Below are 25478 nucleotides of genomic sequence, written 5' to 3'. Positions count from 1 at the left end.
AAACAATGTTTTTGAGGTAGCAACACCAGAATGGATAAAATGTTTCAGAATTGCTTCAAATGCGAGCATAAGTGTAAAAGTGGTAAAGAAGGCCCTAGTACTGATTGTCCTCTTCTCCCCGAGCGTGTAGGTAGACAACGGGACAGCTGGACAGTGAATTCCTGCGGCAGGCAGTACTGCACGACTGGGGACAATAGGTGTTGCCTCCACAGCCTGGTAATGAGGTTACGGGCATACGTTGTGCGGGCAGCCGCGACCAGGCAAACAGGCGTCGCGAGCTTCGCACTATACACAACGCCACCTCCGACCACCTCCGATCATTCAGTGCGAAACGCAAGTTCTTCAGTATCGTTCCCGTGATGCTTAATCGGACAAGGCTGAAACCTTGTGCTTTCACAATTCGTAAAGTGTGTTGGCAATTACCCTGCTGATAAGACAGGCTAGGAGTTCTTTCCGCGAACAAAGAAAGGACGTAAAACGAGAAGCTTGGCGAAAAGAGCGCTTGGGGAAAAACAGTGTATGAATGTGGAAACATTAGCAAGAGATAGAAGGCGCCGTCCCCTTTCATTATCAAGGAGGTTAATGCCAGATGTGCTCCAACAGTAAACGCAACTCGCACACCTTGGGTTCAAGCATCTGCTGTATACCTCTGAGTGTCACCTAAGGTCGTGTGTCATACAGTTGTATGATTTTAGTCGCAAAATGGTATTTACTACACTTGAAAGTATTCTATTTAAAATTATATATAGAAGTTCCGCTCATCACGTTGCAACCCTTAGTTCTGAAATGGTAATCCCACTACTGGTTTCTGGAAGCGCAGTTCCTACCGTTGCTCGCAGGTCATGGTTTAATTAATATATTACTGTTTGCTTAGAAAATAGTATGCTGTTGCCTTTGTTCAATTATTCTCTTTAATCGCTGCTGGTGGTGTCAATATTTAGTTTCAACCAAACAACAAACAGGGAAAGGCGAGAATCGTTTTACCAGATTAGCACTGTGTGCCGATCCGAAACTCTTTTAACCGTAACATACTGACATCCTTCCAGCAAAAAACTATTCCTAGTAGTTGGAACAAAGCACCCGTCTACAAGAAAGGTACCAGAAGTGGTTCAAAGAAAAACTATCTCATTAACATCCACCTTTTACATAACCTTAGAACACATTCTGAGCTCAAATGTAACGTGGTATCGCCGACAGAATGACTACCACCACATCAACTAGCATAAACTCCGAAAACATCGACAATACGAAACCCAACTTTTCTCATATGACTGCTCGAAACCCTCAGATTGAGATAATCAGGTTGTTGTTACTGTGGTCCTCAGTCCTGAGACTGGTTTGATTCAGCTCTCCATGCTACTCTATCCTGTGCAAGCTTCTTCATCTCACAGTACCTACTGCAGCCTACATCCTTCTGAATCTGCTTAGTGTACTCATCTCTTGGTCTCCCACTATGATTTTACCCTCCATGCTGCCCTGCAGTACTAAATTGGTCCAACATGTCCTACCAACCGATCCCTTCTTCTAATCAAGTTGTGCCACAAACTCCTCTTCTCACCAATTCTATTCAATACCTCCTCATTAGTTATGTGATCTACCCATCTAATCTTCAGCATTCTTCTGTACCACCACATTTCGAAAGCTTCTATTCTCTTCTTGTCTAAACTATTTATCGTCCACGTTTCACTTCCATACATACCTTTCCTTGCCATTGCCAGTCTACATTTTATATCCTCTCTACTTCTACCATCAGTTATTTTGCTCCCCAAATAGCAAAACTCCTTTACTACTTTAAGTGTCTCATTTCCTAATCTAATTCCCTCAGCATCACCCGATTTAATTCGACTACATTCCATTATCCTCGTTTTGCTTTTGTTGATGTTCATCTCATATCCTCCTTTCAAGACACTGTCCATTCCGTTCAACTGCTCTTCCAAGTCCTTTGCTGTTTCTGACAGAATTACAATGTCATCGGCGAACCTCAACGTTTTTATTTCTTCTCCATGGATTTCAATACCTACTAAGAACGTTTCTTTTGTTTTCTTTACTGCTTGCTCAATATACAGATTGAATAGCATCAGTGAGAGGTACAACCCTGTCTCACTCCCTTCCCAACCACTGCTTCCCTTTCATGCCCCCCGACTCTTATAACTACCATCTGGTTTCTGTACAAATTGTAAATAGCCTGTCGCTCCCTGTATTTTACCCCTGCCACCTTCAGAATTTGAAAGAGAGTATTCCAGTCAACATTGTCAAAGGCTTTCTCTAAGTCTACAAATGCTAGAAACGTAGGTTTGCCTTTCTTTAATCTTTCTTCTAAGATAAGTCGTAGGGTCAGTATTGCCTCACGTGTTCCAACATATCTACGGAATCCAAACTGATCTTCCCCGAGGCCGGCTTCTACTAGTTTTTCCATTCGTCTGTAAAGAATTCGCGTTAGTATTTTGCAGCCGTGACTTATCAAACTGATAGTTCGGTAATTTTCACATCTGTCAACACCTGTTTTCTTTGGGATTGGAATTATTATACTCTTCTTGAAGTCTGAGGGAATTTCGCCTGTCTCATACATCTTGCTCACCAGATGGTAGAGTTTTGTCAGGACTGGCTGTCCCAAAGCTGTCAGTAGTTCTAATGCAATGTTGTCTACTCCCGGGGCCTTGTTTCGACTTAGGTCTTTCAGTGCCCTGTCAAACTCTTCACGCAGTATCATATCTCCCATGTCATCTTTATCTACATCCTCTTCCATTTCCATGATATTGTCCTCAAGAACATCGCCCCTGTATATACCCTCTATATACTCCTTCCACCTTTCTGCTTTCCCTTCTTTGCTTAGAACTGGGTTTCCATCTGAGCTCTTGGTATTCATACAAGTGGTTCTCTTTTCTCCAAAGGTCTCTTTAATTTTCCTGTAGGCAGTATCTATCTTACCCCTAGTGAGATAAGCCTCTACATCCTTACATTTGTCCTCTAGCCATCCCTGCTTAGCCCTTTTGCACTTCCTGTCGATCTCATTTTTGAGACGTTTGTATTCCTTTTTGCCTGCTTCACTTACTGCATTTTTGTATTTTCTCCTTTCATCAATTAAATTCAGTATCTCTTCTGTTACCCAAGGATTTCTACTAGCCCTCGTCTTTTTACCTACTTGATCCTCTGCTGCCTTCACTATTTCATTCCTCAAAGCTACCCATTCTTCTTCTACTGTATTTCTTTCCCCCATTACTGTCAATTGTTCCCTTATGCTCTCCCTGAAACTCTTTACAATCTCTGGTTTAGTCAGTTTATCCAGGTCCCATCTCTTTAAATTCCCACCTTTTTGCAGTTTCTTCAGTTTTAATCTACAGTTCATAACCAATAGATTGTGGTCAGAGTCCACATCTGCCCCTGGAAATGTCTTACAATTTAAAAACTGGTTCCTAAATCTCTGTCTTACCATTATATAATCTATCTGATACCTTCTAGTATCTCCAGGATTCTTCCACGTATACAACCTTCTAATATGATTCTTGAACCAAGTGTTAGCTATGATTAAGTTATGCTCTGTGCAAAATTCTACCAGGCGGCTTCTTCTTTCATTTCTTACCCCCAATCCATATTCACCTACTACGTTTCCTTCTCTTCCTTTTCCTACTGTCGAATTCCAGTCACCCATGACTATTAAATTTTCGTCTCGCTTCACTACCTGAATAATTTCTTTTATCTCATCATACATTTCATCAATTTCTTCATCATCTGCAGAGGTAGTTGGCATATAAACTTTTACTACTGTAGTAGGCGTGGGCTTCGTGTCTATCTTGGCCACAATAATGCGTTCACTATGCTGTTTGTAGTAGCTTACCCGAACTCCTATTTTTTTATTCATTATTAAACCTGCTCCTGTATTACCCCTATTTGATTTTGTAATTATAACCCTGTATTCACCTGACCAAAAGTCTTGTTCCTCCTGCCACCGAACTTCACTAATTCCCAGTATATCTAACTTCAGCCTATCCATTTCCCTTTTTAAATTTTCTAACCTACCTGCCCGATTAAGGGATCTGACATTCCACGCTCCGATCCGGAGAACGCCAGTTCTCTTTCTACTGATAACGACGTCCTCCTGAGTAGTCCCCGCCCGGAGATCCGAATGGGGGACTATTTTACCCCCGGAATATTTTACCCAAGAGGACGCCATCATCATTTAGCCGTACAGTAAATCTGCATGCCCTCGGGAAAAATTACGGCTGTAGTTTCCCCTTGCTTTCAGCCGTTCGCAGTACCAGCACACAAGGCCGTTTTGGTTAGTGTTGCAAGGTCAGATCAGTCAATCATCCAGACTGTTGCCCCTGCAACTACTGAAAAGGCTGCTGCCCCTCTTCAGGAACCACACGTTTGTCTGGCCTCTCAACAGATACCCCTCCGTTGTGGTTGCACCTACGGTACGGCTATCTCTGTCGTTGAGGCACGCAAGCCTCCCCACCAACGGCAAGGTCCGTGGTTCATGGGAGGGGGGGGGGGGGAGAGGGCAGGGGGGGAGCATGCAGGTACATGCAGTATTTCTTGGCCTCCGAAAACCTTTAGACTCAGCACCACATCTTCGCTTACTATCTAAAGTACGATCGCAAATGGTATCAAAGAAAACGTGTGACTGATTGTGCCCACAGAAGTGCCTTGCTGTTCATGTTGTATATTAAGGGCCTGGCAGTCAATATCAACTGTAACCTCAGACACTTTCCAAATGGTACATTTATCTGTAATGAAGTCCTGTGTAAAAAATAAAACATGCACAAATATTCTGTCAGATCTTAAGATTTTAAAATGATGCAAAAACTGTAACTTAATAACGCCAAAATGTTCAGAAATTAAAATTGTGCACTTCACACAACGAAATATGTTGCATACTTTCAGTATAACACGAGTGAGTCATAGTTGAAATCGGTGAACTCGTGAAGTTTGTAGCTACATGAAGTTGAATGCCACATAGTCAGTCGCAGATGGCAGACTTCCATTCATTGGCAGGATACTAGGACAATGTAAACAGTTCACAAAGAAGATTGTTTGCAAAACACTCGTTCGACCATGCTAGAATATGACTCAAATGTGTACCACAGATTACAATTTAGGTAATGTCGCAAATTAATTTATTCACCCTAACGGGTTTTGACACATCCTCATCAGAACACAGCTGTGACGAGAACAAGAAATAAAACGTAAGAAATGGTAAAGAATTTTTTTCATCCATAATACAGCGATTTCCACTCATACTTACAATAAAATACAAGCAAAACCCACGAAAGTGAGGATACAAGACACCGAAAATAAGATTCTCATACCTATGGAGTCAAGTGCAAATGCCTTTGGACCGATATCATACATATAACAAAAACAGTACAGAACTCCGCTGTACCGGTCCCAAGCCCGGGGCCTCATTATGCAAGTGATGAGGAAGGAGGAGGGGGAGGAGTAACAACCTCGTTTAAAAAACCAGAGTTCACCTGGCCCGGGTGATAGTACTCTGTCAGGGCCCCTTGCTAGGGTTACAGCGAAGACCTCAACGGTAGTGAAAGCGGAGAGAACGAATCTCGGTACGGTGGAACTAGCGGAAGAGGCACATAATACAATAAATCCACCTTGCGTCTGACTTGTAACAAGCGGCACTGTGGTCGGCGTCTGTTCACCAGAGGTGCGGCCGTAATACAAATTCTGGAACTAACCACTCCAGTCTTAACCACTGAGCTTTTCTGAGCTCAACCCTTTGATTCTAAGTACTATTATGGAGCGTTTTAGTAATTACAAAATTACTCCAGGTGGTAACAAATCCTCCGCCATCAGTGGCGCAACTAGTCTATCGGATTCTGGGGAGACTAGGCTGAAACGCTATATCCCAAACCAGAGGAAATCGAAGTCTTTTGACCGACTCATGCCCAAGGTCGAAACATTTTTTGGCACTATCAATATTAACTCTCTCTTGACACCAGGAAAACTCTATAAATTAGGAGACACACTAAAAGAACAAAATATCAAAATTTTAGCCCTGCAAGAAACAAGGTTGCCTGATGAGAATACCATGGATTTTGGAAACTACCGATTGTTTAAAAGTAAAACAGACAAAAGAATTCTTAAAAACACTCCGCATCTGGGTGTTGCATTCGCAATTTCGCAAGACATTTTTGGCTCCGTAATCGAAGTAAATCCAGTAAACAACAGACTAATGACAATTTCCATGAAATGTGCAAATAAAATGTACTGTTTAATTAACGCACACATGCCTATCAACCAGGAGAATAAAACAAATCCAGAAAAAGTAAATAAGTCATGGGAAGTGTTAGAGAATACAGTCTCCAAAATTCCTCAAAATTATGTAAAGATTTTAATGGGTGATTTTAATGCACAGTTAGGGAAAGAGAGAAAATTTAGAAAAACGGTCGGTGAATTCCCTGCACATAAATGGACCAATCAAAATGGAAAGAGGCTGGTAGAATTTTGCAGAAATTTCAATCTCAAAATTATGTCAAGTCATTTTAAGAAAAAACCTTCAAAACAAAAGACATGGCGATCACCTAACAAGGACATAGGTGAATTCCAAATTGACCATATTGCAATCTCGTATCCATGTCACAAAGAAATTTTAAATGTTCAAGTTCGTAAAGGCGCCAATATTGACTCAGACCATTACTTAACCCGTGTGAAACTAAAGCTAAAACCCCAAAATTTCAACAAAAGGACACCATTAATCCCCAAATTTGACACCAGTAAAATCCAACCAGCATTATTAGCAGACGAATTTGACAAAACAAGTGCACAAAATTGGGAACAACTCAAACACAAGATTATCAAAACAGCTCAAGATCAAATTCCTTTACGAAAACACAAGAAACATGCTTGGTGGAATGAAAACTGTGATCATGCAATCAAAGCCAGACAAGAGGCATTTAAAGCATGGAACAGCAACAAGACAGAAGACACATATGATACATTCAAAACTAATTAGACAAACAAAAAGACAATATGAGAATAGTCAACTCTTAGAAATTGAAGAAGATTTTCAGAAATACAATACCAGAAATTTTTATAAAACTTTTAAAACCAAAATAAAGGGGTACCAACCCGAGAATCTTTGCTTCAAGAAGGAAAATGGACAGTTGGCTCTTAACAACCAAGAAAATTGCAAAGAACTTTCTAAATATTTTAAGAATCTTCTAAATTGCCCCGAGCCCACAGAAAGATTTCCACCAAAAATTCCCCAACAATGCAATCCAGTTTCACTTGCACCAAATGAAGAGGAAATCATTAAAGAAATTCATAGGTTGAAAAACAACAAAGCATCTGGTGAAGATGGAATTGTTGCAGAACTTTTAAAGGCAGCTGGTCCAAAAACCGTTAAAGAAATTACTTCAATCACGCAAAACATTTGGCAAACTGAAAAAATTCCTGATGAATGGAAAACCGCCTTGATTCACCCACTTCATAAGAAGGGAGACAAAACTGATGTTAATAATTACAGAGGAATTTCTCTTCTTCCAGTCACATACAAAATCCTCTCTCAATGTCTTCTGAACCGAGCACAACAGCAACTTGAATGGAAAATTGGCGAATATCAAGCAGGTTTCAGGCCAAATAGATCTTGCCCAGAACAGATTTTAGTCCTCAAACTAATTCTCAGACATCAAAAAATTTACAATAAAAAACTAGTTTGTACCTTTGTAGATTTTAGAAAGGCTTATGACTCAGTGGATCGTGAATCTCTTTTCCAAATTGTGAAAGAACAAGGCCTGGATCCTAAAACCACGGCAATTATCAGAGACACGCTAACTGGTACAAAATCAAAAGTAAAGTTCAGAGGAGAAATTTCAGAATCCTTTGAAATAAAAACAGGCGGAGGCAAGGTGATGGACTCTCTCCATTGCTATTTAACTGCGTTCTAGAAAAAGTAATACAAGAGTGGCGCGAACGAAAATTGGAGTTCAAAATTGACCAACCAGTGAAATTAGGACGAACAAATATTCGAATAGACTGTTTGGCCTTTGCAGACGACTTGGTTATTCTAACGCAGGACATCCAAATTGCTCAGAAACAAAACTTTTGGAAACTAAGTATGGAAAAATCAAAAGAGTCTCACAATTCAAATATTTAGGTGAAACAATCTCAGAGACTGGTCTAGAAAAAATTGGAAATGAAATTCGTTGTCAAAAGATGGAGACAGCTTTTAGACTTACAAAAGACATCTACAACAAAAAATGTCTCTCGAGGTACTCTAAATTGAGACATTACAACACGGTCATAAAACCAGAGTGCCTTTATGGGGCTGAAACGCTAATTTTAAACAGAAAAAAGGACATTCAAGAAATCCAAAAAAGAGAAAGAAAAGTAATCAGAAAAATTCTAGGTCCAAAATATACTGAAGAAGGAACATACAGGCTAAGAGCAAATAGTGAAATTCAACAATACACCAGCATATATTCAGATATGAAAAAACGCAGATTAAAATTTTATGGGCATATTAAAAGAATGGATGCTACCAGACTAACTAAACAAGTAGTGGAATTCTACGAAAATCGAAGTAAAGCTAAATTTGAGACAATAAAATGGATTGCTGCTATAAAAGAGGACATGAAAGAGGCAGATATAAAACAAGATGAAATTCAAGACAGAAAATTATTTAGGCAAAAAATTCATGACTGGGTAGTTGGTCAAGCTGAAAAACCAAAGAAAACTGGAACCACATGGTCTGATGAAAGGAAAAGAGCTCATTCCGAGAGAATGAAAACAATTTGGGCAGAGAGAAAGTCTAAAAGAAAATAACTGAATGCCCCGTGATTGTACTTCGCGTGGTCCAGTAGGGCCCAAACGTGAATAATAATAATAATAATAATAAAAACAGTACAGACACCGGATGGCATTAACAGTCATATAGAGGATAAATTGAGTATCAAAGACCCTCTTTGAAAAAACTGAAGCAACGGATCGGTTTACTGTTACATGAAGACGCAGCTAAAGAGAAGTCACACAGGAGTAATACATTAAAATGCCACAATAATAAAACATTACAGAAGAATCTGTATCATGTAAATGTTGATAGTATGTATAGTACATACGTAGACATCGACATAGGGTTACGTGCAAATTACATAATAGGCACAGAAGCGGAACAGTTAACCGTCAATACAAAAATGGGAACATAATTTTTCATCGTTTACAACCAAGGTGTGACGAAGACACTAGAAAAATGCACCAATACCAAGAAAAATTAAAAACCATACAGCCAAAGTAGCATATACTACGTGACAGTAAAACCAATGATTCAAAATGTACCTTGACATAATAATAACTAAACAAAAAGAGTAAAGTGTTGCAGGAAAAGGGCAACTAAGCTTAGACAGGTACCGATCAACATGTGCTCACAGCCATAAGCAACAACATGAACCTGATGTTCAGCCGGCCGTTGTGGCCGAGCGGTTCTAGGCGCTTATGTCCGGAACCGCGCTGTTGTTACGGTCGCAGGTTTGAATCCTGCCTCGGGCATGGATGTGTCTGATGTTCTTAGGTTAGTTAGGTTTAAGTAGTTCTAAGTCTAGGGGACTGATGACCTCAGATGTTAAGTCCCATAGTGCTTAGAGCCATTTGAACCATTTGAACCTGATGTTCAGCAACAAATAAGTGGAAGGGTTACAGTATCAACGTAAATATGACAAACTTTGCATAAAATCAAAAAATGTAACATAGTACGAGGGTGACAAAGTTCAGTGACAAACATTTACATACTAGTAACCGTAAGGTATCATCCATTGATGACCAACGATTCTCTACCTGTCAAATCTTAGGTGCCTTCTTGCTGTAACATTTTACTCCGTTTGTTTAGTTATTATCATGTCAATGTATAATTTAATCTATTGGTTTTACTGTCACGTAGTATTTATATTATTTTGGGAATACGATTTTTGGTTGTGCCTGGCACTGGTGCGTTTTTCTTAGTGCCTTTGTCACAGATCGGCTGCAAACGATAAAAAATCATGTTTGTCATTTTTGTATTGTCGGTGAACTGTTCCGTTTCGTGCCTATTGTGTAATTTGTACGTAATGCTATGTCGATGTCTACACACATCAACATTTACATGATACAAATTCCCTAGTAATATTTTAATACTGTGGCATTTTAATGTACTACCTGTATGGCTCCTCCATAGTTGCAACTTCATGTGACAGTTAACCGATGTGTCACTTCAGTTTTTTCATAGACGTCACATTCTTTGCTATTTAAGTGATAATTAAATCAAGACCCTAAGCTGCCGACAGGCGTTGATATACATCAATGGGGACAGTCGAAAATGTGTGCCCCGACAGGGACTCGACTAGTGTGTGGACATTAAGTTGGGGATGTGGGTCTCACGTGGAACGTGCTAGGGAAAAATCCCTGCAGTCGCAGTATCCTCTGTGCCCTCGGTGGCTCAGATGGATAGAGCGTCTCCCATGTAAGCGGGAGATCCAGGTTTAGAGTCCCGGTCGGGGCACACATTTTCAACTGTCCCCGTTGATGTATATCAACGCCTGTCGGCAGCTTAGGGTCTTGATTTAATTATCACATTATTCTAGAGAACTGCACGGTCAACGGTGGTATCTGTTCTTTCGGAAATGTCTGAAAGAACAGATACCATCTTCATATACTTTGCTATTTAATTTATCCTCTTTACGACTGTTAACGCTATCTGGCGTCTGTGATGTTTCCCTCATCGGTACGTTATCGGTGCATAGCATGAGGGCCGGCCGAAGTGGCCGTGCGGTTAAAGGCGCTGCAGTCTGGAACCGCAAGACCGCTACGGTCGCAGGTTCGAATCCTGCCTCGGGCATGGATGTTTGTGATGTCCTTAGGTTAGTTAGGTTTAACTAGTTCTAAGTTCTAGCGGACTAATGACCTCAGCAGTTGAGTCCCATAGTGCTCCGAGCCATTTTGCATAGCATGAGAGTCTTATTTTCAGTGTCTTTTATGCTCTCTTTCGTGAGCTTTGCTTGCATTTTACTGTAAGTGGGGGTAGAAATTGCTGCATTATGGATAAAAAATTTCATTAGCATTTCTTATATCTTATTTCTTGTTCTCGCCACAGCTTAGTTATGAGGACGGCGTATCGAAACGCATAACGGTGGATCAATTAATTTGCGATCAAGACATTTCCAAATTGTGTCCTGTGTCAAATCTTAACGGTCGCTTGAGCCAAATATGGAAGGATTTCTCAATCCAGTGTACAGGGCCCATACCACACAGCGTATACACAGAAGGGCAACACGAATTATCACAGGTTTGTATGACTAATGGGAGAGCTACAGGGAGGTGTTGAAGAAACAGAACTGGCAGAAGCTTGAATGTAGATGCTAACTATGCTGTTGAAGTTTATTCACAAAGTTTCAAGAACCAACTTTAATGGAGGAATCTAGGAATATACTACCACGGCCACTTATCACTCTTGTAAGGTTCGGGAAGACAACTACAGCGCTCACACGGGCGCTTAAGCACACATAGGCGTTTAAATATTTTATGGACGTGGTGATGTGGAGATTAAATGCATGTTAAGAATTGCTTTATGCAATACACATCTGCATCAGTATGTTTTATTAGCGACGATTGATTTTCATCTACGATCAGACCATCTTCGGGGCCAAAAAACGTCTTAGCTATGCATCTGCGTAATCGGAGAAACAGCTATCAGATGTACATTGTTCAATGACTAATAATAGCTGTGCTACGTTAACACAGATGTCCACTTAACCTCACAGCTGTCTCTGTCACAGAAACATTTATGAGGTTAAATGGGCATATATGTTACGTATATTCGGCCACTACCACACAAACGTCTATGAGGTTAAACGAACAATATATTACGTATATATAGCTACTATTCGTCATGCAACGATGTACATCAGAGAACTGTTATTCCAATTACACAAATGCATAGCTGAGATGTGAATTGGGCCAAAATATGGTATGATCCTAGATCGAAATCGATCGTCTCAAATGAAATATACTGATACAGCTGTGTATTGCGTAATGCTGTTCTCAACGTAAACAGTTATTCTTTCTAAGCTCCACACGCGAGTGCATCACGAAGAAACCTTAACGTATGATACGACAGGAAGTAACCTCTGCTACTGACTTCACAGTAGTTTGTAGAGTAGAACTGGAAACTAGTCTTCGTTCAAATGGTTCAAATGGCTCTGAGTACTATGGGGCTTAACTTCTGAGGTCATCAGTCCCCTAGAACTTAGAACTGATTAAACCTAACTAACCTAAGGACATCACACACATCCATGCCCGAGGCAGGATTCGAACCTGCGACCGTAGCGGTCGCGCCGTTCCAGACTGAAGCGCCTAGAACCCCTCGGCCACACCGGCCGGCCTAGTCTTCGTCTTCCGCGTCTTGGGGGTACACAATCAAATCGTTTAATCAGCACAAACTCGAGATCCGAATAAAAGCTGTATTTTTTAAACTTGCAGTTGTCGGCATTTACACTGATGGCATCGTCGCGACATGACACTGATGGTCCATGGTCCCGTTTCGAAATTTCCGACTACAAGAAATATCTGGAACGAATGAAAATATAAAAAGAGCAGACGCAAAGTGTTCCGAAAAACCGTCATCCTCCTCTTTTTTTGGCTTAATTATGGGAAGGCGGAAACTGGATATTATGAAGGCCATCCTCCATCGGTTTCATAAACAAAAAAAGAAAAAACAAGGGATGAGTAGGTGAGGTATTCATTAGAAATGCAAGAAAAGCAGAAGAGATCCGCAGGCGGCAATTACGGCTATAACGACGTGCCAGGGGCCGTCACGCAGCCGGGCTACTGGGAGGCAGCGCGGCCCAGACCCCGCGGCGCTTCCTCACGGTACACGACACGGCACACCCGCAACGGCCGATACCGAGATTTACGGCGTACGACGGATGGCCAGAAAAGCAACGCTTCAACAACATGCCGTAGGACGAAAATATCGCAGTATACACTACCTGTACTGCAGCAGAATTATACTGAGGTGGCAAACGTCATAGGATACCTCCTAATATTGTGGCGGACCTCCTGCCTGGCGTGTTGCAGCAACTCGATGTGGTATGGGCTCAACACGTCGTTGGAAGTCCTCTGCAGAAATATTGAGCCAAGCTGCTTCTATGGCCACCCACAATTGCGGAAGTGTTGCCGTAGCAGGATTCTGTGCACGAACTGATCTCTCGCTTATGTATCATAAATGTCAGATGCGATTCATGCCAGGCGATCTGGGTGGCCAAATCAATCGCTCGAATTGTCTAGAGTGTCCTTCAAACCAATCGCGAACAACTGTGGCCTGATGACATGACATCATTGTTTGGAACATGAAGTCCATGAATGGCTGCAAATGGTCTCCACGTAGCCGAATATTACCATTGAAAGTCAGTGATTGGTTCAGCTGGCCAGAGGACTCAGTCCACTCCACGTAAACACAGTCCATACCATGATGCAGCCACCACCAGCTTGCACAGTTTCTTGTCGACAACTTGGGTCCATGGCTTCGTTGAGTCTGCGCCTCATTTGAACCAGACCATCAGTTCTTACCAACTGAAACTGGGACTCATCTAACCAGGCCACGGTTTTTCAGTTTACTAGGGTACAACCAATACGGTCACGAGCCCAGGAGATGCACTGCTGGCAATGTTGTGCTATTAGCAAAGGCACTCGTGTCTGTCGTCTGCTGCGGCAGTCCATTAGCGCCAGATTTCATCGCACTATCCTAATGGATACGTTCGTCGTACGTCCCACATGGATATCTGCGGTTATTTTCACGCAGTGTTGCCTCTCTGTTAGCACTGGCGAATATACGTAAACGCCGCTGCTTTCGGTCGTTAAGTGAAGGCCGTCGGCCACTAAATTGTCCGTGGTGAGAGCTAATGCCTGAAATTCGGTATTCTCGGCACACTCTTGACATTGTGCACCTCGGAATATTGAATTCCCTTCCGATTCCGAATTGGAATGACCCACGCGTCTAGCTCCAACTACCATTCAGTGTTCAAAGTGTGTTAATTCCCGCCGTGCAGCCAAATCACGTCGAAAACCTTTGCACGTGAATCACCTGAGTACAAACGATAGTACCGCCAATGCACTGCCCTTTCCTACTTTGTGTACGTAATATTACCGCCATTATTATATGTGCACATCGGTGTCCCATGACTTTTGTCACCTCAGTGTATACTACAAAAACACATCGATCCAATTCTACAAAACTGATAGTTCCATGCCTTAGGTTGAGTGCTGACAAAAATTTCATACTTATGCGAGCTAATTTTCAGCATTTTCAGTACATCTAGAGCCATCCCTACAGATGAATAATGATGCAAGTAAATGATGGCTGTTGGATGTCCCATAGTGCTCAGAGCCATTTTAACCATTTTTGAACCCTACACCCACCGAAATTGTGCAACGGCGCAAGATCATCACACATCTGCAAAACACCGTCATCGAAGCCAGTATAATGAAAAGGGGAAACGGTACTTATACCGCGAATTTCCATCGAACTGTCCTTCAGTTTTGAAGGACTGAAATTTCTAGTGAAGTTGACTTGCAGTATGACCGTCGTCAAAACGCAAAGACAAACATTCCGCTAGTGTTGTGACAACCTGAAGGAACTGTGATTTATACAGGGTCAATTATATACATCGCGTACTCATTTATTGGGTCTACCCAAACTTTATTAATTTGTGGCCTGAATACCAAGCCTGAGAGTATATTACATAAGCAAATATTGTTACGAAAATGTAAAATAGCTTCTGTGATAAAATAAAACAGCAAAAGGTTATAAAATAAAAGTGGGAGGTAATGGAGACAGTACGCAGTACGCAGAAACCTCTATCACAATAAGCCAGGTAAAATAAATTGTGTGGGTGGCTGTTTCGGCGTCAATTCCTATGCCGTATTAGTAACATTTATCAATACCTATGTAATATCTTTTTGGAAAAATATTTTAATACGGAGGTTACTCAGTCACATATCTGCAAGCTGTCTAAGGAGATCAATGGAACAAACCTGTAATAGCGGAGGAATCAACAATGACCAAACATTTCTTACCTTGAAAAGAGTACCTAGGCGTTTGGTGTAACATAGCTGCATGTGTCAGAAGAGCACGGAGGAGGTGAGAGGGACTTTGTCCCTAAAAGGGAATTCAGTGGCCTGCACGGAGGAGGTGAGGATGTTAAGGACACCGCCTGTGCCGTTCGGTTAATGGTCCGTTCTCTCCGCACACATCGTGCCCAAGGACAGACTCCATACCGCAGCTACAATCACACCTACAATCTTCATTCCAAAAGTTAAATAGTAATTGTGTTCTCTCGGGTATTGTTTATACTCGTTTGACTTTCCTGGCACCGAGAAGAATGACATTACATTTGCAGCCGTCCGAGCATAAAATTTGTGCGGTAAGAACGGTCGTCATATTTACGATGTGTGTCGAAGGAAGAGACCTGCACGTCCCAGACCATGTAAAATCATCGTGCCTGGCTCCATAGATACATTTGACTTATATGTTATTTCTTAATGCTTTCAATGGCGCACGAAACATGGAGGACGTTAAGAATTAGAAAGGAAGGATAAAAAAATTAGATTTCGCACATTGTACAGGAAATGCTAGGACAAGCACAAGCAGTTTAGTAATGATCGGCACAACATTGGTAATCTCCAACGCAGGTCCGAACCAGCTAGAAATACGAGAAACAGCTGCGCAAGACTACACATCTGTGAGTCCACAGCCTCAACTCGCCAAAAACTTCGTCAACAGCCCTACATAGAAAAACAAGTTACAGTCCAGCACAGTCCTATTCGGAGGAAATTAGATCCAATGACCATAAATATGGCCTGGTCTTTACGGAATACTGACCACGAACGTTCATGCAGTTAACTTTGCCCTGACTCAGACTCTTTTTACTGAGCAGTGAGTTTTATGTTGATAGCTGAACTACGAATTCATATTACAGTATCATAACAATCTTTTGTTATCACTCTATTCGAAAATTTTACGTTTACGTTTTGGACTTGAAGACAGTGCCGTTTACAGGAAATTCATTTTTCAACACATTAATATTAATTATTCATACAGGATTTGTCCCGATCAGGTCTCCGTACGGTATCAGAAAAATAGACACAGGCCAAAACACATTTCCCTCTGTCCCTCTACAATGCTAACTTTTCCATTGTTCCTATTTCATCGAGTTTCCATAACCTATGCAAACGTAGAGGGCTTAGGGGAGGTGAGGAAAATACTACATACGGAATGATACTGGATAAGAGTGTAGTGAAAGCAACAGCGTGCGCACACACATCCAGCATATCTGTCGTGAAGCGTATTTCCTGTAATGGCAGCGCGTCGCAAGATCGGTCGACATCTCAAGAGCGCGGCAGTGTTGGCATACGTGGGAAAAGGGATGCCCGGCTGGTGGATCGCTAGACACGGTTACTATGGGTTTTTCTTTCCATCGCTGTATATAATCTCGGGGATATCAATAGTAGCGCATAACTAAAAAAATAACCGAGATTCTGGATGGTTTGTAGTAGTTAAATGCGGCAGTCTCAAGCTCTAAAGCTTTTACAAGATGCATCAGTTTGTGGAAATTTGATGAGCTGGTGCTCAGTTACTTAAAAGGTAGAGTTCATATCCTCATCATTTCGTTTTGCGATCAGACACGACTGAAGTATTACCCCACCAGATGCTGCCGAACAGTTTGGACCTAACGAGGTGGTGCAGTGGTTAGGTACTGAACGCAGTGGTAAGACACCGGACGGGAAACTGAACCACCATTCAAATTTAGTTTTCCGTCAATCAATCATGACTTCCATGTCAGGTCAGCATTTCCAGAAAGGAGCCAATAAATCGCTTAGGGTCAATATTTTCTTTGAAAGGGCACGGTCGATTTGTTTCCCAATCCGAGGTTGTGCTACGTCTCTAATGGCACCATCGTCGATGGGACGATGTGTTCCTTCATCAGTTTGGCTATGTTTAGTTCTGAAAATATTTTGCCATGCAAGTAATATCTTGGAACAAGCTACTCGTTAAAACATACATTCGAATACTAATGAACGTGGCAAAAATTTAACACCAACTCCAGTAGAGTGTAAAGCAGCAACATCTAAACTCGGAATGCAAAACAATGCTGCAAAGACCTTACAGACGTTACTTATGCATCAAATATGGCACTGGAGTAAATAGGGAATAGAAGGACAATCAGTAGCACGTGCAGTGTTCTCTCACACCCATCACCTGGATCGCACGACCCTCGATCTCTACCTATCAATGATTTTAGTCAAGTAGGGAGATGAAGAGTGGCTGAGTGCCAAGGATGAGAAATGACTCTTCTACACTTTTGTCCTGTGGGCTCTCTTTACAAACCCAGAATAACTCATGCCTCATACGTTTATTTATTTTATTTATTCTTTAATTTTTTTGCTTCTTTAGAAAACTTTTTTTTTACAATTATCTGCAGTCCACACTTTAGTAAAAGATGTTTTTGAAATATAGAGTAGCACAAAACTACAGTGTTTAAAAGACTTGGTAACATGTTTGTGCTGTCCGTGCCCCCACTAGTCTAAGATGAAACTGAAGTCGACTAACATCTGCAAGGCACTGTCTCGTTAGGCACTCCTGCAATAGCTGCCCCACTTACTGCAGTGCTCTCCTCTTAGGACTGACTGTTAATCCATTGGGAAATGAGTGAGAGAGCATGGTAGCCCAGAGTCGGTACTCACCTGGCGAAACGTTCCTTGTCTTGTATACTGTCTTCCTCCATCCGGCTGTACTTGCTAACGCTCGGGTCGTCCTCATCGGACCTGAAAATAGACAAAGACGCTTAAGTACAATGCTATTTTTAACAAGCTGTGGACGAGTGCAGAACAGTAAGACACTCCATCAGGTCAGAACGTTAGTTTTTGTCTGGCCTTAATTAGTATTCTGATGTGATAAATTAAAATAGTAAACAAACCCATGTTTTAAAACTGAACGTGATTGTGTGACTGTTTCTTCTTACTTCCTACATCCTCGAAACTTTCACACATGTTGAATCGAAATAAAGTTCATGAATCCCTAAGAGGCTCCAGAAACATGAGGCTTTACTGAACGGGGTGTAAGCGGCGCTTCACATTTCAAATAGATAAATAAAATGGAAGTTTTCGTTGGGGGTGGCGCTTGACATAACTTTTAGTTTAATCCGATTGTTGTGCAAGCTACTTCGATAAAAAAAGACACAAGAGTAAAGGGCTTGTGGTTCGCAGCAGCGGATACATTGAATTTAAATACTCCTCGTAGTAAATGTGATGCAGACGACAGCTTCAAAAGACGTACAGGATGGACAAAAAACTGCTCCTGCTCTTGGAAGGCCTAGAGTTGAGGGTGGAGAAAACACACTGCTGAGAGACAAACTGTTCGCTACACTAAAAGAAATATCTAATACAAAAACTTCAATATTTTCAACGTTTTGACAAAACTCTTGTAGGTTTCATATTCCTGACATACTGTCCGCTGAAACAGCGACCAACACAATCAGAAAAAAATACTTGTTTTATTCTATAATTGCAATTTTTCATTTTGCCTACGGGTCATCCTATGATCAAAAAATTCCAGGACGTAGAATAATAGTACAAGACAAATTTACGAAAGATTTTTTCACTATGATAGCAAACGCATGTTATACAATGCAACTTTAGAATTCAAGGTTGCACTCTATACCGTGCGTTTGCTGTCTTCGCGGAATTCTCTTGCATTATTATGTATTGTGCTGGAATTTTTTGATCATAGGATGCTTGAGAATGGTTCTGAGTACCGCAACTGAAAGCTAGAAAAGCATAATAAAAAATTACAACTACAGACTAAAACAATTTTTTCGCTTGTGGGTTTAACAAAACACGAGAAAGGTAACTATAATGACCACACAGTACCTGCGAAATATTATTTCTGAAAACGATACATTACAAGTACATTCAGAAATATACAAAGCTGATGCTGAAATCCATGCATCTTCGATGTGTGTGTGTGTGTGTGTGTGTGTGTATGTGTGTGTGTGTGTGTGTGTGAGAGAGAGAGAGAGAGAGAGAGAGAGAGAGACAGAGACAGAGACAGAGATCATGGATTGAGACAGTATACACGTACACTTGGGCCCAAACGTTTGCACGAGTAAAATATGAGACGAGCAGACAACACGGAACACTCATTGAAAGTATGGAGACTTTTTCAAAAAAATAATAGATAAATAAAAGGGAAATCGCAAAAACTACTGTTTAAAAACTACTTTGTCAACAAAATATAAAGTTAACATTGCTTTAAATGCGAACATTTTGGATTAGGCTTTGCCGTGACTGTTATTGACATTAAATCAAACAACGAGTTTACTGCCACCAGTCACTGTTTATTTATCTCCACGACGCGTTTCAAAGGTTTGAACCTCCATCAACAGGTGGATTTTCATTTGTTAGTATGACATTTGTGTGTGTGTTATGTTACGATTTTTTAGAGGAACTTTAGGTCACGTTGAAAGAACTGATACTTTCTGAAGCAACCCAGGGAAGTTTACGGGATTTCAGACGACTTGTCGGTGGATCTTATACACGCCTGTACAGGGGAGAGTACTTATGAGATGTGATCATGGCGACCAAGTTTTATTTTATCTGCCTCCCTCCTTAGATCTTGCGGATCAATATTAGCTAGGAGAGGTCGTCTCTGAATGAGGACAGATCTAACAGTACCAGTGACAACTCTCATGGCCTCATAAGTTGCACGTCAATGTTCGTTGTGTGGGCACTGATTTCCCACACAGGAGTGCAATATTCACCAGCAGAATACACATGAGCAAGTGCAGCAGACCGTAGAGTATTGGCGTTCGCCGCATTCCATCTGCTTCCGGCAATCTTGCGAAACAAATTCACTTCCGGGCCAAATTTCTTAGATAACTGGAGGAATGGTTGTTTGAATGCCAAACACTGATTCAGAGTCATTCCTGGATATACGGGACTATAGTTATTCGGTACTTCAGTTCCATCGAAAGTCACGTGTACCTTCCTTTGGGCTTCATTAAACACACGCTGCTGAGAATGACATACGAGTATCAAAGATTACACACATTGCTGTACCTCTGACGTATAGACTATAGACAAACTCCTGACCTGATCGCAGTCTGTGACTCCACTGACCTTACTCGTATGTCTCGTACAGTCGCACCGGCTAAGCACAGATTCCCTTCTTGGAATTTTTTCTTTGATAGCTCTTTCACAGGTCCGCAATAAACTCTCAAATTTGAGCGTTTTGCAAAACATATAACACCTTCTCGCAGATGCTGGATAGCCTGTTATGGGGCGTCTGCTGTTTCTCCCCGATTAAGTCCATCATGAACTGTCAAGTGCCCATATACCTGGCTGGGCAACTCAGTTCACAGTCGGAAGGAGGGAAGGGCACACTACCTCTATTAGGAGGTTCAAACCAACCTTCGAACTGAAGACAGCTATACTCACTCTATTTCCCTATAAACTTTTCAGCCTGACAGCCTTTCTAGCAACATTCAACTAGCAAGATTTTTGCTTGGGTCAGCAGTCGCTGCCACCTCATTCTTCTTCACGTCAGCAGTCCCCCCCCCCCCCCTCTATCCACTGTCCTATCACACATTTACATTGACACTTTGTGCATTGTAATAGGGAAATATGAAGAGAAACATCTGAAGAAAGACAGTGAAGGTTCACGACAGCACTGCTAAGTTTTTTATGGTACGGTGAACATTTTACGCAAGAGATTAAGTAGGATCATAAAGCTAAGTGGTCTTTGCAGAATCTGTGCCTGTGCCTGTTGACTTCTTGTTGTCACTGCTGTTGTGCTCTTCAATCCGAAGACTGGTTTCGTGCAGCTCTCCACGCTAGTGTATCCTGCGCAAGCCTCTTCATTTCTGAATAACTACAACAGTCCACGTCAAACCGAATCTGCTTGCTGTAGTCAAGGTATGATCTTTGAATGCAATTTGTTTCTCCCACATTTCCGCCTATTGTCAAACTGAATATTGAAGGTTCCTCAAAATATGATCCACCAACCAAACCCTTATTTTAGTAAAGTTGTGGCATATATGTAACGAAATAATAGGCAACCAATTTCTTTACCGGTTACGGGCACTTAGTGCCATTCTTCAGAAGGTTATACCTATCGCATTATTTGTGAAACGCAATGGCTATTGAGAAGAACGACCGTGCACAGTTGGTAAAGTGGTTTCTCAGAACTGCGGAAACAGCAGCGCTGCAATGTGGGAATATCGCCGCCAGAAACAGCTGCGAAGATAGCCCATGTTAATAAAGACCCTTAAGAACATGATCAAGAAATCTGAAGAAACAGGTGAATCAGGTAGTGCAGCAGGGAGAGGGACACAGCTCATTCCCACGGCAGTTGTTGCTGAAGTTGCCGTAACCATAGCCGACCGTGCAGCACATGCCTCAGATTCTTGTCAGTGCTCCAGCTGGTCAACAATTCAAAAAAATTTGCGGTGCAATTTACACTGGTATCGCTACCAGATTCAGAATGTGCACCAATGAGATAGGCTACAACGCCATGACTTTGCCCTTCGTTTTTTGGCACGGATGGAAACGGATGACTTGTGGGTGCCGAATATTTTTTGGACGAACGAGGCACATTTTACTCTGCACTGTGCTGTGAATGCATAAACTGCCGCATATGCAGTTCTAATGCTCCAGATGTTCCACAGAAACATCCACTGCACTAAGCTTGTGTGACTGTGTGATGTGCTTTCACAAGCTCTTTCATTCTCGGTCCGTTTTTCGTTGAGGAGATGACGTCTTGCCGACCTATTAGTGACATCTGCACGATGTATATAAGGACCTCGTTGTCCAACACGTGATTCCAGCTCTGTGAGAACGTAGTTGTGTCCACTCTATCATTTTCATGCAAGATGGGACACACCACATGTTGCTTGCCAGGTGAAAAGATTTGCTTCGAGAGATCTTCGGTAAAGACTACATCATCTTTAGGCACTTTCAAGATGTGTGACCTTCCAGACTATCGGCCTAAACCCATGTGGGGATATCTGAAAGATCGTGTCTGTCAAGGATGTACCTGGACTCTTCCTGAACCGAAGTATAGCATTCGATGACATATCGGTCAGATGACACCGAAAAATCTCGGAGCAACTGTCGACGACGCCGTGTTATGGGCACAACATGACGCTGAGTCGGGGCGCGACATTGATGTTACATTGTAACTTGTCCTAATAAACTTGCCAGAAACACTATTATCATGTGTTTAATCGTTTCTCCACTTTTCCGTCGCCGATACCACATTCTGACTGCTTACAGCGCCATATCTTCACCTGGTACCGGAAATGTAATTATTATTTCTTTCAGAATACTCGGCGAGAGAACCGATTAATAAACATACCCATGATGCTTCAGCGTCCCGTGATGTATAAAGCCCGCAGTGCAGCATTCGGAACACCGTCAGTTTAATTACAACGAGGTAAAAAAGTCATGGGACACCTCTTAATTTCGTGTAGGATCTTCTTTTGACCGGCGTAGTGCAGCAACTCAACGTGGCATGGACTCAAGACATTGGAAGTCCCCTACAGAAATAATGAGTCATGCTGCCTCTATAGCAGTCAACAACTTCGAAAGTATTGACTGTGCAGGATTTTGCTCACGACTTGACCTCTCGCTTATGTCAATGGGAGTCACGTCGGGCGATCTGCGTGACCAAATCATTCGCTCGAACTGTCCAGAATGTTATTCAAACCAATCGCGAACAACTGTTGCCCGGTGTCATTACATCGTTGTTTGGGAACGTGAAGTCCATGAATGGCTGCAAACAGTCTTCAAGCAGCCCAACATTATCATTTTCATGCAATGATCGGTTCAGTTGGATCAAAGGTTTCAATCCATTCCATCTAAACACAGCAAGCACTATTATGTAGTCACCACCGACTTGATGGTGTCTCGTGGACAAATTGGGTCGATCTCTTCGTGGGATCTGCGCTAAACTCGAACCCTACCATCAGCTCTTACCAATCGAAATCTGGACTCATATGACCAGGGCACGGTTTTTCAGTCATCTGTCCAAACGATACAGTCTGCAACAGCCCATTAACGCCAAATTTCGCCGCACTGTCCGAACGGACACGCTCGTCGTACGTCCCATGTTGAGTTCTGTGGTTATTTCACGCAGTGTTGATTATCTGTTAGCACTGACATTTCTACCCAAATGCCTCTGTTTCCTTGCAGTTAAGTGAAGGCCGTCGACCACTGCGTTGTCCCGTGGTGAGAGGTAATGCCTGAAATCTGGTATCCTCGGCATAGTCTTGACACTTTGGATCTCGGAATGTTTCATTCCCTAACGATATTCGAAACGGAATGTCCCATGCGTCCAGCTCCAGCTATCATGCCGCGTTCAAAGTCTGATAAGTTCCGTCATCGGCCATAATCACTACGGAAACCTTTTCACACGAATCCGCCACAGCACTGCCCTTTTATAGCTTGTGCACGCGATACTACCGCCATCTGTCTGTGTGCATACAGCTATCCCCTGACTTTCGTCACCTCAATATATAATCAGCCGGCATGCTCCACAAAAGATATCAAATAATTCTGAGGAAACGTCTATTCCAGGGGTCTTGTTTCAACTTAGGTTTTTCAGTGCTCTATCGAATTCTTTTCGCGGTATCACATCTCTCAGCTAATCTGGATGTACGTCCTCTTCCCCTACATAATACTGCCATCGAGTTTCTTTTCTTTGTCTTGCCCTTCTGTATGCTCTCTTTTCGCCTTTCCGCCTCCCCGCTTAGTACTGGCGTGTCATCTGAGCTCCTGACAATCATTTCGCCGGTTAAGCTCTTCGATAAATCTTATGGTGATAGTACTCGTAAAATGCTCGCCCATCTATTGCTATTGCACTCGAGTATCGAAACCCCTACGGCTGTTAACCGTAGAAGCAGTGGGGCGTGCAGGAGTGGGAGAGGCGGGGATGGGCGAGAGACGGGATGGCGTGACGCGGCCGATTAGCAGCGGGCGTGTGTCGCGGCTACCTGTGCACGCGACGCTACCTGCTGCTGCTGCTGCTGCTGCTACCTGCGGCTAGGCGCCGCTGCCCAACACCGCTTCCACGTGCAAGGGCCAGGCAACGTAATGCCAACACACCACGTTTGGAATCCAAACCTGTCCTCATCCTCCCACGTAATGCGTAACCCAAATTTTTCAATTGAGAGACATCTGAAATCGCTAAAACTGAACACATTTCCAGGTCTACCTATCATATTCTGTACATAATTTGCAACTGAGTTAGACAACCTTCTCATCCACAACCAGCTGTACGTGGCCACGCCTAACTGTGGCTCAGTCTGCTTCAATACAAAAGAAAGAAAAGAGAAAGCACACGTCTCTATACGTATGGGAATTGAATATACGTCCTGATCTCGTTCCCTCCCCTTTCTCTCCCCATCTCCTCCTCCTTCCCCCTCTCTGTGCATCACCTCCTCCCCCTGACTCTCCCCATCTTCCCCTATCCCCCTCTCTCTCCATCTCCTTCTGCCCCCTCTGCCCATCTCCTCTTTCCCGTTTTCTATGTCCACTTCTCTGTCAATCTCCTTTTTCCTCTCCCTCTGACTCTGACCTTTTTTATTGTTACAGCAAATTCATGTTCTCTAGTAATATTCAAATCATAAACCAATAATCCAATTCTCCTGTTTGCTAACAACGTTTCACTATTGTATATTTCATATATACAGTGAAGAGCCAAACAAACTTGTACACCAGCCTAATATCGTGCACGGTCCCCGCGAGCACGCAGAAGTGCCGCAACACGACGTGGCATGGAGTAGACTCATGTCTGAAGTAGTGCTGGAGGGAACTGACGCCATGAATCCTGCTGGACTGTCCGTAAATCCGTAGGAGTAGGAGTCTCTTCTGATCAGCACGTTACAAGGCATCCCAGTTATGCTCAATAATGTCCATGTATGGGGAGTTTGGTGGCCAGTGGAAATGTTTAAACTCAGAAGAGTGTTCCTGGAGCCATTCCGTAGCAATTCTGGACGTGTGTCGCATTGTCATGCTGGAGTTGCCCAACACAATGGATATTAACGGATACAGATGGTCAGACAGGACGCTTACGTACGTACCACCTGTCAAAATGCGTAGCTAGACTATCAGGAGTCCTATATCACTCCAACAACACACGCTCCCCACCATTACAGAGCCTCTTCTAGCTTGAACAGTCCCCTGCTGACAGGCAGGGTCCGTGAATTCATGAGGTAGTCTACATACCCGCACACGTCCATCCGCTCAATACAATTTGAAACGAGACTCGTCCGACCAAGCAACATGTTTCCAGTCATCAACAGTCCAATATCGGTGTTGTCGGACTCAGGCGAGGCGTAAAGCTTTGTGTCGTGGAGTCATCAAGGGCACACGAGTGGGCCTTCGGATCCAAAAGCCCATATCCCTGATGTTTCGCTGAATGGTTCGAACGCTGACACTTGCTG

At 42.5% G+C, this 25478-nt stretch overlaps 1 protein-coding gene across 4 annotated transcripts in view; it reads right to left on the bottom strand.

Annotated features, from left to right (window-relative positions):
* The window catches only part of LOC126262212 (aryl hydrocarbon receptor nuclear translocator homolog), a 566087-nt gene that overhangs the window by 218334 nt on the left and 322275 nt on the right, over nucleotides 1-25478 (bottom strand). For 2 of the 4 annotated variants that reach the window (XM_049958644.1, XM_049958641.1), the window contains one exon: nucleotides 17722-17802. In XM_049958644.1, the coding sequence (XP_049814601.1) occupies nucleotides 17722-17802 (81 nt within the window). The remainder of the gene's footprint in view (nucleotides 1-17721; nucleotides 17803-25478) is intronic. The other 2 variants (XM_049958642.1, XM_049958640.1) reach the window with 1 other exon arrangement.

The sequence above is a fragment of the Schistocerca nitens genome, chromosome 6 (genome assembly GCF_023898315.1).
Source record: "Schistocerca nitens isolate TAMUIC-IGC-003100 chromosome 6, iqSchNite1.1, whole genome shotgun sequence".
In the NCBI taxonomy this organism is placed as follows: Eukaryota; Metazoa; Arthropoda; class Insecta; order Orthoptera; family Acrididae; genus Schistocerca; species Schistocerca nitens.
This window is presented reverse-complemented; position numbering and strand designations above follow the sequence as displayed.